The sequence below is a fragment of the Manacus candei genome, unplaced genomic scaffold (genome assembly GCF_025592945.1).
Source record: "Manacus candei isolate 608988 ecotype Guabito, Panama unplaced genomic scaffold, ASM2559294v1 h1tg000086l, whole genome shotgun sequence".
Classification (NCBI taxonomy): domain Eukaryota; kingdom Metazoa; phylum Chordata; class Aves; order Passeriformes; family Pipridae; genus Manacus; species Manacus candei.
In genome coordinates this window covers 4,091,987-4,108,974 of record NW_026138134.1, presented here as the reverse complement: position 1 = coordinate 4,108,974, position 16,988 = coordinate 4,091,987, and the positions used below count along the sequence as shown (strand labels likewise).

The following is a 16,988-nucleotide window of genomic DNA, read 5'->3' as shown; positions in this document are numbered from 1 at the left end:
GGCACAGGGAACACACTGGGAGGCTTGATCACAGTTTCCCACTGGAACACAGGATCAGCAGGAGCTCATTTCAGACCTCAGAGCCACACACAGCACTAAACCAAAGAGGTTCCTTCCCAGGGATCCCAACCACCCCTTCCTTCCCAGGGACTCCAACCACCCCTTCCTTCCCAGGGACTCCAACCACCCCTTCCTTCCCAGGGACTCCAACCACCCCTTCCTTCCCAGGGACTCTAACCAGCCCTTCCTTCCCAGGGATCCCAACTACCCCTTCCTTCTCACAGCCACAGCAGCATTTGATGCTCTCCAAGAGAGGCTGAACTTTACACTGAGTGTTGAAAAGGGCCTTTTCATTTTCTGTTGAGAGAGCCACAAACCAAGGCAACCAAAGAAACACCAACAGCCCTGTGACCCTTCTCCAAACACCAAATTCAGTGACCCTGCACTCCCCCACTTCTATCAGCAGTTCCAGGGAACCAGCACCCTTTACACGTGAGGAGACTTCTCAGCTACTCCAGACACTGCTGGACTTCCAGGAGATTCCATAAAACACTATAAAATGAGCTGTCAACAGTAAATACTTCAGAAACAGAATAAACACGATGATTGCACCACTCCTCCTTTTATTTGTTTTCTCCAAGGGACTATCAACTGAGCATGAAGAGATACACTGGGAAACTCTGCTCTTTTCATTGATACTCTTTGGTTTTGTGGGGGGGAAAAAAAAAGACCCAAAACATTTTGAAACTGAGTTGTTTACTTATAACTGAAGTGTATTTGTTAAGAAAACCACAGCGGGGAAAATAAACAAAACTGAGCAAAATTCCACATCATGTCTCTTTTTTTTTTTTATTTAAAACAAAACATTTTCATTGAGAAACCACTGCAATAAAAATGTGACAAATTGTGTTTACTACTGCCTTCCACCCTGCCTTTTACAAATACAACCCCAAATCCCAGAGATAACTTTATCACCTGCTGGGTACCACATTTCCCTGTGGATATCAGAGACAGCAAGCACTGCAGGCTCTTACCTCCATGTAGGACTGTTATAAGCATATCTGCTGATAACCTAAAATAGAAAGCAGTGAAGAGAGCAACAACAGGGTTTTTTTTTTTCACTACTACATTCCACAACAGGCAACCACAGTGACGTACAGGTGCCCTGCATTGTTTGTATTTTCTGGAAGTCCCTCCCAAGTGTCAGTAAAGTACCTAAATTCTCCCAAGGTGAAGCTGCAAAGGAACTGAAACAAACCTTTTGTGTTTGGGAGCCAGCTCAGAAAACGTGGAACCAGCAAATGAGGGCCAAAAAAAAAACCCCCTGCAGCTCCTCTGGGTCCACCAGACACACCTGCCAGTGGAAGCAAACCTGAGAGCTTCTGTCTGGCCTCCTGGGCAACCAAGTGTCCCTCTCTTCACACTCCCCCTGGTTATGCAAAGGTAGAAGGAGCAAACACAGGTTTTTGTGTCGAGGAACCAGGAAGGAGCAGGCTCACAGACCTCTCCACACACAAGCCAGTCAGTAAATATTGCAGTGAGAAGAGAGCAGGCTTTGCTCTGGGAGCTCAATCCCACCTGGGGGGGTTGCCAAGGGACTGGGCTGGCTCACAGTCAGCAATCCTTGTGAGGATGGAGCAGGTGATGCTGCTCCTGCTGCATAGAAACAATGCCCCCCTCTCAGCCAGGCTCTCCTGCTCTCACAGAGACAGCTCAGCAGGAGCAGAATGGGAGGAAGGATGTTTGCAGTTTAATTTCAGGCTCCCAGCACTGGAGTCCAGCAGCTGCACAGATCCCTGCAGTCACCACTACAGGAATAATTTAATTGGCTGCTTTGCTCAGAAAAATCACCCTGAGGGTGTCTGCCAGTAGAACTTACTGAGATTAGCATGAGTGTACTGAAAACATGGATGGGGGGCAAGGCTTAAAAGTGTGGCTCTAAAACACTTGAAAAAGTCACAAACATCCTTCATATCAGAGATCACAAAAGCTGTACAGAATACACTGATAAACTGGGGGGGTTATGCCACCTGTGGTCTTATGTTTTCTGCTTCACTGACTTAACAGTGAGAATTATAAAATCAGTGACATCAAGAAGCTCAGCTTCCTTCTCCAGACCACAAATTATTGATAATCCAAGAGCAGTGTGAAAGCATTTCAAGGTTAAGCAAACAGAATATGGATTACCCATTATGTATTTCTCTAAATACATCCTTAATTAGATACGAATCCATTCTGATCTTTCAGGTAAAGCAGCTCTGTCCTCAGACACACACACACTGCCCCACAGTCCACCTTCAGCCAGTGCCAGGGATAAGGTTCCTCAAGGAAGTGAGCTGGTGGCTATTTTAGTGTGCAGGAGATGAAATGCTTCTGCTTCTGTCCCTTCAATCCCGTGAGCAGGGCAGCTCCTCTCCATGCCAGCAGCAGAGCTCCAGCCCTGTTTGCAGCCCCAGCAGCTCAGGGGAGGGCTGAGCTCCCCACGCTGGTTTGATGGTCGCTGTCTGCCAGAGAAATTCCGAATGAGGGCAGGGTGGGAATGCAGAGCAGAGCACCAGGGGCTGCTGTGCCACCACTGACCCCCAGGGCACGAATCAGGACCTACAGCCAGCACTGATCCCTGCCCAGGGGCTCCAGGGTTTGTGCACATCCATGGCACATCCAGGCCTTTGCAAACCCCCTGGATCTGAATTGCAAAATAATGCAAATGATCCAGCCATAATTACACCAAACCCACACCATTATTAATTTCCAACTCCGAGCGTCACAGCCTAAAAATTCAGCAACTGCTTGAGGAAAATGTTCAGTTCAGAAGAATCCTGGTTATTTTAACTCTTTATTTACTGCTGTAAGACAGCACACATGAAGAAAACCAGCTGAACTCTCGTGCTGGTAAATTGGTTCCAAAGATCACAGATCTTGGCTGAACAACTTTCCCCAGAAACCTTTTCTGATGCCAATAAACGAATTAATAAAATTAATTCAGTGGAAGAAAGAAGGAAACAAATCCACATGTGTGAATCAGTCAAGCATTGATGTCTGCTTATTGACCTTCTGGTGACTTCTTTCTAATGACCTGCAGCAGATATTGGTGTTTATCAGGCACCAGGGGTGAGAGATAACTCCTCCACCTTGGTAATCTTCTATCCACTACAGGGAAACAGAAATTGCAGTCAGACTAAGATTTATTACCTGGATTATCAGGGTCTGAAGGTTCCTGCAGGTTCACCAAGGCTTGCTTGATCTCACACAGGGTCTTGGCAAGGGGGGAAGCTGCTACCAGGCCCTCCACCTCCAACTCAGTCAGGTAAGGCAACTGGAGATCTAAACCTTGGAGAAATGGGAAAGCTTTTAAGCCTAAAGGAAGAGGCTTTTCATGGCTGGATGGCTGCAGGAAGGAAAATATTGCACTGAGCAGAGAGAACACCCAACCAGAGGCTGTGGGGAGCACAGAACTGATAGTATAGAATCTTCCTGACCTCCCCATATTGGCATTTAATCAGTGTAATGACTCCCATTCTCCTGTCTACAGTTGGCCACTTGATATAAAGGTGTAAAGGGTCTGTGGGGATGAAAACTCCTGCACTTCTCTCTTACAGAGGAGGCAGAAGTGGCTCCCCTGAACTGGCACCTCAGCAAAAAACAAATACGTGAAAATAAATACCAAAAATGGGAAGAAGTAATTATACATTTGCTCTCTTACCAAACATACACACCTGTCTCACCCCAGACTTCACTGAGTCAGCCCTCTTTGTGATCTCTGAAAGCACCCATGGCACCCCCAGCTATGGCACTGCCCTTACCATGCTCTTCATGCCCAGGGAAGCTGAAAAAAGCATCCTTCCTGCTGAAGAGCTCCCACTGCTGAGGCAGCTCGTGATCCTGTGGGATAAAAAGGGCCCAAGAATTAAAGAAATGAGTGAGTGGGAAAAACCAGCAGAAAGGTGAGAGATGGAACAACAACAGACACCTGCAACTCACCTGCCCTTGCACTCCTGATCTCCTGCCACTGGCCAGGCTGCCCAGGGAGGGCACAGCCTGCACTGCATCCTGTGCTTGGACCTTGTGCTCCAGCTCTCCCTTCACAGCTCCATTCCTGCACGGAGCATTCCCAAGCAGCACTTCCAGAGCTTTCATTAACTCTCTCACCTCCTGCCATGGGGCACCTGATGAACCTGATAAACAATTCAAATGGGCTCCTGCAGAACCACCTGAAGAACTACAATTACACCCAGACCAAAACCAAGAGCAGGAGCCTTCCTTTGGAGGTTTCACAAGGTGCCTCATATTGTACAACATTTCCAAATAAACGTGTGTTTATCTCTTCCTGAGCTGACAGACCCTCTCCTCTCACTGAGCTGAGATGAAGAGTCAGCCAGCTCTTGCAGAACAACACTGACAGACACAGTCTCGTGGGATCTCTGTGTGTATGAGCCAGCTCTTGTTTTTAACCTGCTCACTCTTACACTCCTCCTCTCCCTTGCTCTGCTCTCTGGTCCTCTCACCTGGCTGGAAGGTGTTCCCACAGTGTCCATCACCCTGTTCATCACCCTCTGCTGCCCCGCTGTTGTCTGCAGGTTTGTGCCCACAAATCCTTTGCCTGGCAAAGATTTTCAGGGCATCAGGGTCCAGTGCTTGCACCATGTCCTGTTCACAGAGAGCAGCAGTGTCATACTCTGGGTTACACTCTGTTATACTCTGCTAGCAATGTTACACCTGCAATCCACCCATTCCACCTTCTGCCTCTCATATAAAAACTATTTAAACTATACAAACTATTAACTAACCATATAAACTAACTAGATAAACTTAACTAACTAGATAAACTATTTTAACTATATAAAGCTATTTTATGCCAAAATAACACACTGAAAGGGGGAAGACACATCCCTCAATAAACTGTAGCTTCAGGGGAACCATTTATCTTACAAATGTCATGTTTCCAAGACTCCCTTCCCTCAAATCTTTCTTCCCACTGACCACAAGGCTTTGAATCCTGTGGCTGATCCCGTTGTAAAAGCCCAGCACGTCCACCCTGTGCTTTGCCAGCTGAGCTGCCACGTGCAGGTTCTGATCCTCCAGCTTGTCATAGACGGTGCGGGCGCTGAAATCCTCCAGGACCCTCTGTGCCAAGGGCTCTCCTGAAACACAGGGGAGGGCTCACCCTGAAACACTGCCCACGGGCTTTATTTCCCACTGCCTGCCCGTGGGGGACAACAGTATTTTGTGCTGAAGTGGATGAGGCAAGAGGTGGTGAGGGGGAGGATGACAGAGCGTTACTATCAGCTCCCCACTCGCCCAGAAAACTCGGGATGCTGCTGCTGCTCTCAGAGCTGTTCCCAGCACCACTTCATGCTGCCATCTGCTGTTCCCTCTGAACACCCCGAAATTCCCAAGGTGAGGTCATTCCCAGAAAGCAAACAAAGCCCAGGAGTCAGGTGCCTTCGGAGAAAAGCAGGACCAACAGAAGAAGCCAAGGGAAATATTTGTAAAGACTTTGTTTTCTTTACCGGCCATTTAAGTTTGCTGCCGTTTTTAAAGGGCTTCTCGGGGCTGGCCACTTCCTCTCCTGACTCCTAAGGGAGAAAACTCCACCCCATTCCAATCACAGGGGGGTTACACTGCCTGACTGAGGAGAACACAGGGACCCAGAATGGCAGGATGTGTGCCTGAGTGAATGTGGACACCATTCTCACACCAGAGAGTTAACACAGGACAACAAAACGGGGAGTAAGTGGGAAGAAGGCAGTTGGAGAACAGCTGGGGTTGGCCCAGCACTTCACCTGCACTGGGGGCTGTTCCTGTCTCTCCAGAAGCAGCATCTCCTCCAGAGCCTCGAGGACCAAGCATCTGATAAAACTGAAGGCTAGAGGGAGTGACAGAAGAGGGTGAAGAGCATCTCATTCTTCTCAGAGAAATCAGACACTGCAGTTATCACCAGCCCAGCTCCAGCAGAAGGACAGATTTCTTGTCCAGACTTTCATACCTACCGTGCAGAGGGGGTTTACCTGTCCTTAAGGAGGATATATTCTGGTGGGATGTGTGGCTCACCCAGGCTCCTCCAGCGTGGCTTCCAGCCCTTCAGGGGGCTGCTGGCAGGGCCAGCAGGCTGGAACACTATGGCCAGGGTTGTCAGCACCACGGTGAGGGAGCCCAGAACAAAGAGGAGGGCTGGGGAAGCAGAGAGGGATGGCAAGAAGTGAGAAACACAGAAACCATGTATCCTGCCCCAAACCAACATTTAGCAGCTTTCAGGTCGATTACAGGGGCTTCTGCTTTCCCCCTGTTGGTTGGTGCATCAGGCCAGGAGCAAAGTGTTTTCTGAGGTGACCCAGCCAAGGATCACACTTGCAAGCCACACTTTCATTTCTGTCCTTTACTGGCCTCTCACTAATGGACTGGTATGTGCAAAGCACTCACCCAGAGGTCTGGCTTTGAGGAAAGACCTCAACTGACCTTGTGTTTAGCCTTTAGTCAACTTTGAAATGATGTATTTAATTTCAGTTTAGTTTATCGTGGAAACACGGTGTCGCTTTCTGCTTTCCAGCCAAGGAAAACAAAGCACCCTCAATCACTTCAATTCTTGGAGCAGGGTGTGGGGTGAGACACAACTGCTCCTTCCCTCTCTCACCACTTGAGCTCCCACACAGGCAGGTTCTTGGCAGGGAACTTTGGGGAGCTCCACAGGAGAACAGGATTAAAGCTGACAAAGCCAGTGGTTTGATGGTGTTTTCAAAGAAAATGCTTGTTTAAACACACTTCAAGAAGTACAAGAAAGGTCATAGTTAAGCCTCAAGGTTGGTGTCCCAGTGTTTTGGCTGTACCTGTGATAGCAGCCCAGTTGGGAGCCAAGTTCAGATCCTGTTGCTTCAAAACCCCATGTCTGGCCAGCTGGAACAGAGAGGAGGGCTGGAAGGGCACAGCTCTGGGGTCACAGCTCACGTTGGCTTCGTTCACAGTCACAATCAGGAAGTGCTCCTGGACAGTGTTATCCCTGAAAACATATGTGCCAGACTCCAGGAAAATGTGGGCAAACCTGAAAGAGAGAAGCCAAGAAGACATTGGGTTGATCCAAGCTTCCTTTGGCCTCCAGCTGTGATAATGGTAAAGACATGGATTTGAACACGTGTTTGACATTTTCACTGCCAAGGACCTACTGATTCCATCTCAGACTCACTCCCAAATCCCAGGACAGCACCCAGGATTTGGGAGTGAGTAACACACAACACATGCACTGTCATCCACAGCAGGTATTACCAGGAGAGGTTGAGGTGAGTCTCCTGGACGAGGTGGTTTAGCCTTCGGAAGGGTCCAAAATCCCAGCTGGGGTTGCTGTTATAGAGATGCTGCTTCTGATAGACAGGGTAATGGCTGGATGCACGATCTGGGAAGGGTCCAGAACAGTGTCAGCAGCTCTGACCCCCCTCAGCTGGGACAGCTGGCACTGGGCTGGCAAAGAACTGTGTTTCATTTGTAGGGCCAAGGAGTGTCAACTCATTTATTTGAGTTTAATTACTGCCCAACAAAGATTTGTGCTGCCTAAGAGAGGACACACTTTATGTCTGTTGTACAGAAATCCAACTAAAAAGTGAAAACCATGAGGTAAGTCCCTGTCAGAGCCCAGGCTGCAGTTGTGGGATCCCCTGAGGGCAAGAGAGCAGGGATGGGAAGGGATGTGCTCACACAGGCAAACATGGACTCACTGCCCTGAACGGGTCTGCACACACAGACCTGCAAAGGGAGCACAGACCCAGCAACACTCACCCTGGGAATCGATGCTGAGCTGGAAAAGGATCGTGTCTCCTGCTTCCAAACACACCACAGGGTTGGGAACCAGGGGCAAGGCCTGGGGGTCTTTGGAGGAAGTCCTCTGGAATCGATGACCTTTCTGCAGCAGCTGATCTGATGGGAAATCTCCTGCCAGGCAACAGAACAAACCACAATGAACCCTGCAAAACAAGCAGCATGTGAAGACACCCAACCCTTGGCAAGGAAGAACCATTTATTTTGTGCCTGTGGGCAATTACAGCTCACAAGGCCAAATTCTGCTCTCAGCCACACCACCCTAATTGAGCAGCAAATAGAATCAGGAGCCAGCACACAGTTGCCAACAGATTTGCCTCCAAATGGGGTTTCTTTCTAGTTCTTGGAAATCCAGAATCATCCTGCAATCTTTATTTGACCCATTCCCAGGGAGCTAACCATGCAGTCAGTGCAGTTCCTCACTGTTTAATCCCAGACAGAACAAGGTATCTCCCTAATTTCTAAATAGTTTGGAGCATCTGATAATAAATTCCCACTGGGCCAACTTGAAAGGAAACAAATGGCTCAGTCTGGCTGGAATTCAGGTTCACTCTCAGGGGCTCTCAAGCCTTACCCATGAGAAATGCATCCAGAACATCTGTGCTGGAGACAATGAAACCCAGCACTCCACTGGGGCTGAACAGGACCAAATGCACCCTCTGGCTGTTCTGCACGTGCTCATCTGGGCCCAGGACATTTGCCACTTCCTATGGGGAGCAGAGGGAAACACTGGTCACTGATACAATCAACACTGGACTCAGATCCTGGTTTGTGACCACTCTTAACTGCAGCTGGACAAGGTTCCTCTAGTGAGGCTTTTTCCCTACAGTTCAGGAACTGTCATTTCTCTGTAAAGCACCAACCCTGTAACTTCAGGACCCACGAGTCCCTTTCCCAAGCTGTGATCTTTAAGAGCTCCCTCCAGACCTGCCTGCTGAGAAAGCATTCCCTTTCCCCCAGACCTACCCTCACTTCTCCTTCCCCCATCCTCAGGAGCAGCTCCCTGTTGGTGCCAAATGCCAGGGAGATGCGTGGGGCTCTCAGCAGGCACAGCTGGTCACAGAGCTCCTCAGCAGAGATGTACTGCTTGCACTGACATCTGCCAAGTGGACAAAAGGCCCTGATCAGTCATGACCCCTGAGCTACAACACACTGGGGGGCAGGACAGGTCCAGTATCCTACAAATTATGACAAGTGGGGCTACTCTGTGTCCATGGAAAACAGGATGGAGCAGACTATTTGTCCATCCCATCTCTACTTTGCCTGCTATTCAAGGCCAACACATGATCCCCCACTATCTGTGTTTGGTTGGTGTCTAACAGTGACCAACTTAGTCCTGTAAAAGATCATTACACATCCCTCCCTAAAGCTCAGCTTTAAGAATACAGTTGACAGAAAGAGAGTACAATTTTAACACACTGGATTTCTGTGCAGTCCATGTCAGGAGGAGGAGATTTTCAATACAGAAAGAGAAAAAAAAGTGGTAATCATACAACAAGAACCAACTTCAGTGTTTCCCTGCCCGTGACAGGGGGGTTGGAACTTTGTGATCTTTAAGGTTCCTTCCAACCCAAACCATGAATATGTGTACTATATATATAAAAAAAGATAATTATTTGTATAAATATATAAATATTTATATTTATTTGTATTTATTTTTATGTATATGTATATAAAAATTGATATATATATATATAAACTATGATTAAAGGGGGAGGGAACAAGGATTGATATCCTCATTTCTGACCTAAACCTACCAGAGTGATCATCCACTTCAGAGGGGCTCAATCCAAAGCAATTGGAAGTAAATGTGAGCTCTGTCCATCCTCACCTTGTCAGTCCACGTTCATTCTGGTGCCTCCACCCAAGACACAAAATCCCCAGGTACTGTTGGGGACACTCTCCAGGCAGAGGAATGGGGCCAGTGACTGTGGGCTGAGGGCTGGCATCTCCATGGGAAGGGACTCCACCAATGGAAACTTCCCCAAAAACACCTCCCACGGCCCTGCCCCGCTGTGAGCTCGTGGGCTCAGTGACTCTGGTGGTGAGGGGGTGGGTGAGGAGGGGCTGGGGGATGGGACCACCCCTGGAGTGCTGTGTCCAGTTCTGGGCCCTCAGCTCAGGAAGGACATTGAGGTCCTGGAGCAGGTCCAGAGGAGAGCAACGAGGCTGGAGAAGGGACTGGAGCACAAGTGCTGTGAGGAGAGGCTGAGGGAGCTGGGGGGGCTCAGCCTGGAGAAGAGGAGGCTCAGGGGAGACCTCCTGACTGTCTGCAACTCCCTGACAGGAGGGGGGAGCCAGGGGGGGGTCGGGCTCTTTTCCCAGGCAACCATCAGCAAGACAAGAGGGCTGGGTCTTCAGCTGTGCCAGGGGAGGTTTAGGTTAGATATTAGAAAGAATTTCTTTCCAGAGAGGGTGCTCAGCCATTGGAATGGGCTGCCCAGGGAAGTGGTGGATTCTCCATCCCTGGAGGTTTTTAAGAAGAGACTGGATGTGGCATCAGTGCCATGGGCTGGGAACCACAGTGATAGTTGATCTAGGGTTGGACTTGATGATCTGGGAGGTCCCTTCCACCTCAGCTGATTCCATGATTCTATGATTCCATGACTCACATGCCCAGCTCTGCGTGGATCTCTCCCCCTGCCCTCCCACACGCAGGGGAGCAGTCGTGGCGCGCGGGGACGACACAGCCTCGTGTGGCTGCCAGACGGACCTGCCCGGGGGCACAGAGCTCGTCCACCTGCAAACACAGCACCCACAGCACGTGGCAAACCAGGCAGCACTTGGACCAATTCACAGCATCCCCAAAATTCCCTCCCTCCCCATGTCATCAGACCTTCAACATAAAGAGTGCCTGCAGTTCTTTGCTGGTGCCGTGCGTCGTCAGCTCGTCTAATTACTGCCCAACAAAGACTTGGGCTGTCTAACAGAGGACAAGTTTTATCTCTGTCCTACAGAAATCCAGTCAATAAGTGAGAATCACTGACTGAAGTTCCTAAAGTAACCCTTAACAAGGTTAAAGGACAACTTGGAAAGCACAAAAGAACACAGCAATTTGCCCTCCCATCCAAATCCCTCGTGCCAGTCTGATGAAGAACTTCATATCAACAATAAGAAGGCTTAAATTCCTGCATTTGTCATCTACATGAGACAGTGCTGCTCCCCACTGCCCTGGTGTGGAAGTATCCTTTGCCTCCATGCCTTGTGAATTTAAATTTAGCCTCATAATGTCCTAGTAAAGAAATCAAGTGCCATTATCCTACAAGAAAGGGTCAAGGGTCTCAAAAAAAACCCCCCAAAAAACAGTTAAAGGACTTGCTTGTGTTTTCAGCCCAAAGCACTGTTTGGGCCAATTACATCCCCCCTCCTGCACATCACAAAACAATTTTGTTTTGAAGCCAAATTTTACCTGAGGTCGACAGTCCTGGTCGCTGTTGCTGTCGGGGTCTTTCCTGCCTCTCTCATCATAGTAAACATAACCTGCCTGGCAGATACAGGAGGCATCTGACTGCTGGAAAGCCCTGTTCAGCCCATGGCAGGTACAGCTGGTGGCACCTTAAGAGGAGAGGTTGGATTTAGAGGGGTGATTGGGGTGAGGAATAAAAACTGTGCTCTCTGGAAAGGAGCAGTTCCAGTGTTCAATACCCTTCATCAAATCCCACAGCTTATTTTAGTGACACTGCTGGAGCAGAGCTGAGGGCAGGCAGCTGGAGCCAGCCTGCCTTCAGCTCCACAGCCATCAGACATTTCCTGCAGCCCCATTTCAGCAGAGAGGCAGAAAGGCCCAGCTGCTCATTTGCAGCAGTTTTGACAAGCCCTCCATTCATCTGTACATTAAGCCCCTGGACTGGGTAAGGACTCAGTCAGTCAAGGCTGCCAAGCCCCTCTTTGTGCTTCAACATCTCAAATCCATTTGATTTGAAATGCTGGGACAGTGCTGCACACACACTGAGTAAGGCACATGCACTCTTCACTGGGCACAGCTGCCTACCTTCCAGTTTGTCACCTTTACCCCACTTTATCACGCTCTCAGTGCCCAATTTTGGCTCAAAAGCACACCTACACTTAACACAAGCTCCCCAGTTCAGGGCTAAAGTACTCCTGGTGAAAGTCCAAAGCAATAATAGAGCAGGAATTACTAGAGCAAGAATTAGTAGAGCTACTCATCTCCTTCCTTTAAGGAGCTCGAATCCCCTCAGCTAACAGAGTGTAAGAGTTAAAAAAAGACAGCTTTGAAAACTGAATTCTCTTTCTGGGTGGGCCAGAGGGAGAGCAGTTGGGCACTGGCACCGTGAGGATGCCAGGGCTTGTGCTCCCTCATGAAACCACGGGAGGGAATCACTTCCAGGTGATTTCCTTGTTAGTCTTTCTCTTAACAGCAGTGGAACTTCACTCACACACACAAAAACTCACCAGGCTGAGAGGAAGAGGAGCTGCCACAGGGGAAACAGGCAGCCTGGGCAGGGAGGTGGTTGAAGGTGCCAGCAGGACAGGGCTGGCAATCCCCTCTGTGCTTCCCAAAGTGGCTGCTCCCGTGGGTCCCCGGGGGACAGGGCAGGGGGGCAGGTGCCAGGGAAGGGCAGTAGTGGCCACGGGGACAAGGCTGCTGGTGGTAGCTCTCACTGCCTAGAGAAAAGGCACTGCTTAGGGACCCCAACACGTGCTAAGAGAGGGGCAGAGACCACCTGCTTATCCCACTTACACACAAATATATACATATAAATTATATGTGTGTATTTATATATAAGTTAATCAACATTCAGCATTTTCCCCACCTAATTCATATTTAAATATAAACTCATATTTAAATATAAATCCATATCTAAATACAAATCTCGGTTTCTTTCTCCCAGCTCTTTCACTGGGCAAATCCAGTGGCAAATCCACGTGGGAGCCCCCAGCAGGGTTTTATAACTGCAGAGGGCTGAGAGCTCTGCCCACACAGAACTGAGAGCTCTCTGCATCCAGTCTGAGCTGCTGTTTGTTGCCCCACTGGCCCAGGTACCTGGTGGGCAGAGGAAGCCAGCGGGGCAGGGCTGGCAGGGGGCTGTGAGCAGGGGGGCACTGCGGTAGGTCCCTGCAGCACAGACCCTGCAGAACTTCTCCAAGGAGTCCCTCAGACCAGGCAGGGGCAGGGCCATGGATCCCCCTTCACATGGCACTGGGTGGGCACTGCCAGGGGGGCAGTAGTATGGAAACACACACCTGGAAGGCAAAACAAGGCAGGGAGAGGGGAGAAAGCCTGTAAAAACCAGTTTGATTTCTGGGTTCAACGACCAGTGCAAACAGAGGGCAAAATTAAAAATGGTTCTCATCTGATTCCAGGCACGAGCTGAGGAGCAGAAATCATAAATGGCCCCAGTCAGTCTTAGCAGTCACCAAACCTGTGACTGCAGTTACAAAGATTCCTTTGCTTTTGCCCAGTGCACAAAGACTGTGGTTTAGGTTCAATCCCAGGCACAATTCAGAGTTTTTAGGAAGTGAAATCTGGCTGCACCAACATTCCAGGTACTCACAGCTGCTCAGGGCTGTTGTATGTGGAGGATCCTTCAGGGCAGTGGTACCCAGCAGGACACACAGAGGGCTCACCTGTGAGAGCACCACAGTACAGGCCAGGCCTGCAAGGCTTGGGATTTACTGAACCTGGGGGAAAAAGGGTGAACAGAGATATATTATGTGACATACCCAGAACAGGAGACTCTGGGCTGGGGAGACAGGGAGCAAAAAAAGTGTCCATAAACATTACTGCTCACAAAAGGGCACAGATCTGTTGGAAACCAGTTTGCTATTTAGCAGAAAATGCTAAAACCTCAGTGCCTAGCCCTGCATGAAGATATCTACTCCTTTTCTAGGTCCACACCACTTCCTTTGGCAACCTCAGCTAAACAAGAACAGGAAGGGAGGGCTGGGAGTGACCATGTCCTGGCAGGGCTGCTGCAAGAATGGGACCAGAGTCACTGCTAAATGTCATGGCTGTGCCTGCTGATCTGCCTTCTAGACTCAGAAATGGCTGGGAATAAAGGAAATAAAGAAAATAAAGGTCCTGTCACCTGCTGGGCATTCGTAGCCAGGTTTGCAAGGCACTCCTTGGGTGTTGGGCAGCCCTGTCTGTGCTGGGTCTGGGCAGTAATATCCAGGTGAGCAGGGATCACACTCTTCCAGTGACTTTGCACCAGGCTGGGTCCTGGCAGTGCCAGCTGGACAAAGGAAAGTGTCCCCTCTACCAGGGCACCAGTACCCAGGGGGGCATGGATAATCCTCAAACCTTGCCAGACCTGTGAGGAAGAGAAAGGAGAGAAGAAAGGGAGGCTGGGTGGCCAGGAGGAGTTTTGGAGATAATTGTGGGCACGACTGACCATCTCATCTCAGAGAGCTTTGTGATCAGCTCTGGAGGTGGGGAAGGGCTGGTTTTCCCCTGGCACTGACCTGGCAGGGGGCAGTGGTACCCTGGAGGGCAGGGCTGGCAGTCAGACAGGCTCCGAGCCCCCGGCTGCCCACGGAATGTCTGGGGAGGGCACTGCTGGGGTGCCACGGGGCTGCCCTGCTCACTGCCATTGCCCCCGGGGCAGTAGTGTCCTGATGGGCACGGGTGGGCCTCTGAGTCCCCTGACAAACAGAAAGCAAGGATTTCAAGAGCCGTTTTCAACAGGATTGGAACACCTTTACTCTGTGACCTGCTGGGTCCTCCCTAAGCTACTGCACAGTCTGTGCACAATCCACCTCCACCACCCAAGCCCCTCTTCTGACAGGGATATTTGGAGACTGGTTGTGATCTCAGGTTCTCCAGCATTTCCTATGGTTGCTGGAACAGCATGTTATATTAACACTGTTAAATACCTCTTTTCTCTGCAGACACTAGAACTCATCACTACAGTGTCCCACTGCCAGGACTGTCCCAAAATGCCATATCTGACCTCAAATCAAGCCTCACCAGGTTCGGGGACACACACAACTCTTTTAAAAAGCAACTCCTATCCCTCCCTCTCAGGGTTTATCCCCCAGTTGCAACCTGCTTTGCACCAGCGTCCCGGTGGACAGGGCAGGCAATCCTCCCTCCTCACAGCCCCTGGAAGATCTCTAAGGGTGTTGGCAGGACATGGTATGGGCACCTCAGATCCCTCCAGGCAGTAGAAACCTGCAGAAAGGGATGGGAAAGAGATAAAAGTAAAATATGCAAGTCACAGAACCACACAGGTTGGAAAAGATCTCTGAGATCATCGAGTCCAACCCATGACCCAACACCACCCTGTCAACTAGACCATGGCACTGAGTCCTGCAATGACAAAAATGTTTGAGCAAGAACCTGCTGTTGTTGCAGAATGAACATTGACACAGCTGCTGGGAGGCTGCTGTGCACACAGAAAGCCAAGCCAAAAGCCTTCAAACTCTTCTGGAGGACCAGTTCAGCACCACAAATTCAAGGTGCCTTTTTGGTCAGGCACACAAATTGGTCCAAAAGATGGAAAAACAGAAGAAACCAACAAGCAACGGCAATTTAAAAGAAGGGATCACAGTATATCACGCAAGATAACGTGTTTTCCAGCTGGTTAGAAGCAAGCCAATAATTCTATACCCTAAATAGCACTGAGGTCCTGACTCACCTGCAGGACACAGCCCTGCACATACTTGGCCCCAGCGACAGCCGGCCAGGAAGCGCCAGGAGAAGCTGTGGCCCTGGGGAGCAGCCTGGGAGCTCCCAGCCAGGCAGAAATATCCAGCAGCACATTTCCCCTCCAGCTGCCCGTGCCTGGAGCAGAGAGAACAGCAAGAGTCCACACACAACCCACTGCTGCTGAGCCAGGGCAGAGGCAGAGCAAGTGCTGGTGCAGTGAACTCTGCAATGAAAAATAACTTCTTACACTGACAGGAGAGACAAAATAGCCCCTTTTTTTCCATATGCAGGTGACTAGAGTGAGCCAGACACTTCTGAGTTCAAATTCCATAAACATGAACTGCTTTAGATGAATTTGTGGATGATTTTCCACCAGGCTGATCTTCCTGCATTACTTCCACGTTTCCCTAAATGCTACCCCTACCATCTCTCTTCCAGATGCTTCCTTGTACCACGACAGTGATGTCAGACTGCTTTGAGGTGCCTCCCAAAGTTCACAGATCCAACAGCTCTGTACCCAAAAGCTGTGTCTAAGCTTGTATTTCCTACTTTGAATGAGAGAGATGTGGTGGAGAAGCCAGGAGGAACTTAGCACCCACTTACCAGCACCAACCAAGGATCTCAAAGTGAAAAACAAGCCAGACTGAAATGATTCATAACCTGCAGTAGTGACCAGGTAAGCAAGGCAGACATTCCTTCTCATTCCAGAGGCCAGTCATGTTTCCAGGAGTGAAGGTGCCCTCAGGACACGTGAGAGGAACTCGTGTGCCTGGAAAGGAGACCACAGAGACAATAACAAACCTCAGGGAGGCTGTTGTGGTCTGACAAGGTCCTTGACCTGGAGCAGAGCGTGACAAATGACTCCCAGGACACGCTGGCTCATTGCCACCTCCTTGTCATCTGGCCTACAGGAATTCAAGCATGAGGGTTGTACATCTCTGGGATCACAGTGAAGGCACACAACACCTGAACCCTTGGCATGCAAGTTCCAGTGTACCTGTGGGACAGTATGAATGAGGTGGGCAGCGCTTGGGGTCTCCTGTCACCAGGTCCTGGCAGTAGAACCCTCTCTGGCAGGGGATGCAGGATGCAGAGCCTGTGGCTGGCTGGTACTCTCCAGCAGGGCATGGTGTTGGCTGGGCTGTCCCTGACAGGCAGAAGTGACCCTGCAAGGACAGAGGAGGGAGAGGATTTCATGAAGGTGATGCCAAACACAGGGGATGTGTTATTAAACTTTGAGCAACACTCTGTGTGGATGCAATCAATGTGTCAATGAGGGGGGTGTGACCCCTGGCCACTGTGGGAACTGCCCAGAGCTGAGTCCCCCCCTTCCCTCACCCCCTCAGCAGTACCTTGGGGCAGAACAATGCTGTGGGGCTGACAGAGCTGGAGTCTGCTGGGCAGTAAAACCCCTCAGAACAAGGTCCTGTTGGAGAACTCAGCCCAGCAGCAGCACAGAAGGAGCCCGGGTAGCAGGGCACACAGCTCTGGGGGGAGGCACCACCTGAGGGCAAACCAAAAACCAGGGCCAGCCAGAGGGGGAGGAGGAAGGACACCCAGCACAGAACAGCAT

At 50.0% G+C, this 16,988-nt stretch overlaps 1 protein-coding gene across 1 annotated transcript; it reads right to left on the bottom strand.

Annotated features, from left to right (window-relative positions):
- Positions 1-1,885: 1,885 nt before the first annotated feature.
- LOC127482201 (uncharacterized) lies at positions 1,886-14,242 on the bottom strand. The gene is made up of 20 exons (XM_051812302.1): positions 14,230-14,242; positions 13,854-14,078; positions 13,320-13,446; positions 12,809-13,008; positions 12,217-12,429; positions 11,213-11,358; positions 10,416-10,543; positions 8,770-8,902; positions 8,378-8,510; positions 7,765-7,917; positions 7,258-7,384; positions 6,825-7,036; positions 6,009-6,171; positions 5,784-5,866; positions 4,981-5,141; positions 4,506-4,647; positions 3,982-4,166; positions 3,804-3,882; positions 3,193-3,330; positions 1,886-2,504 (listed from the first exon to the last, which is right to left on the bottom strand). The coding sequence occupies exons 4-20, from the start codon at positions 12,942-12,944 to the stop codon at positions 2,461-2,463; spliced, it is 2,376 nt and encodes a 791-aa protein (XP_051668262.1). The 5' UTR covers positions 12,945-13,008; positions 13,320-13,446; positions 13,854-14,078; positions 14,230-14,242; the 3' UTR covers positions 1,886-2,460.
- Between the last annotated feature and the right edge of the window lie 2,746 nt (positions 14,243-16,988).

What these genes read in the sequence shown, in the direction of transcription:
- LOC127482201 (XM_051812302.1), bottom strand. Translation starts at nt 12,944, where the DNA reads ATGGCCCTGCCCCTGCCTGGTCTGAGGGACTCCTTGGAGAAGTTCTGC. An exon ending in TGGGAACACCTTCCAGCCAG is followed by an intron (nt 4,167 to 4,505) that starts GTGAGAGGACCA and finishes CAGGTTCATCAG; the next exon opens with GTGCCCCATGGCAGGAGGTG. An exon ending in CCCTGGGCATGAAGAGCATG is followed by an intron (nt 3,331 to 3,803) that starts GTAAGGGCAGTG and finishes CATTTCTCCAAG; the next exon opens with GTTTAGATCTCCAGTTGCCT.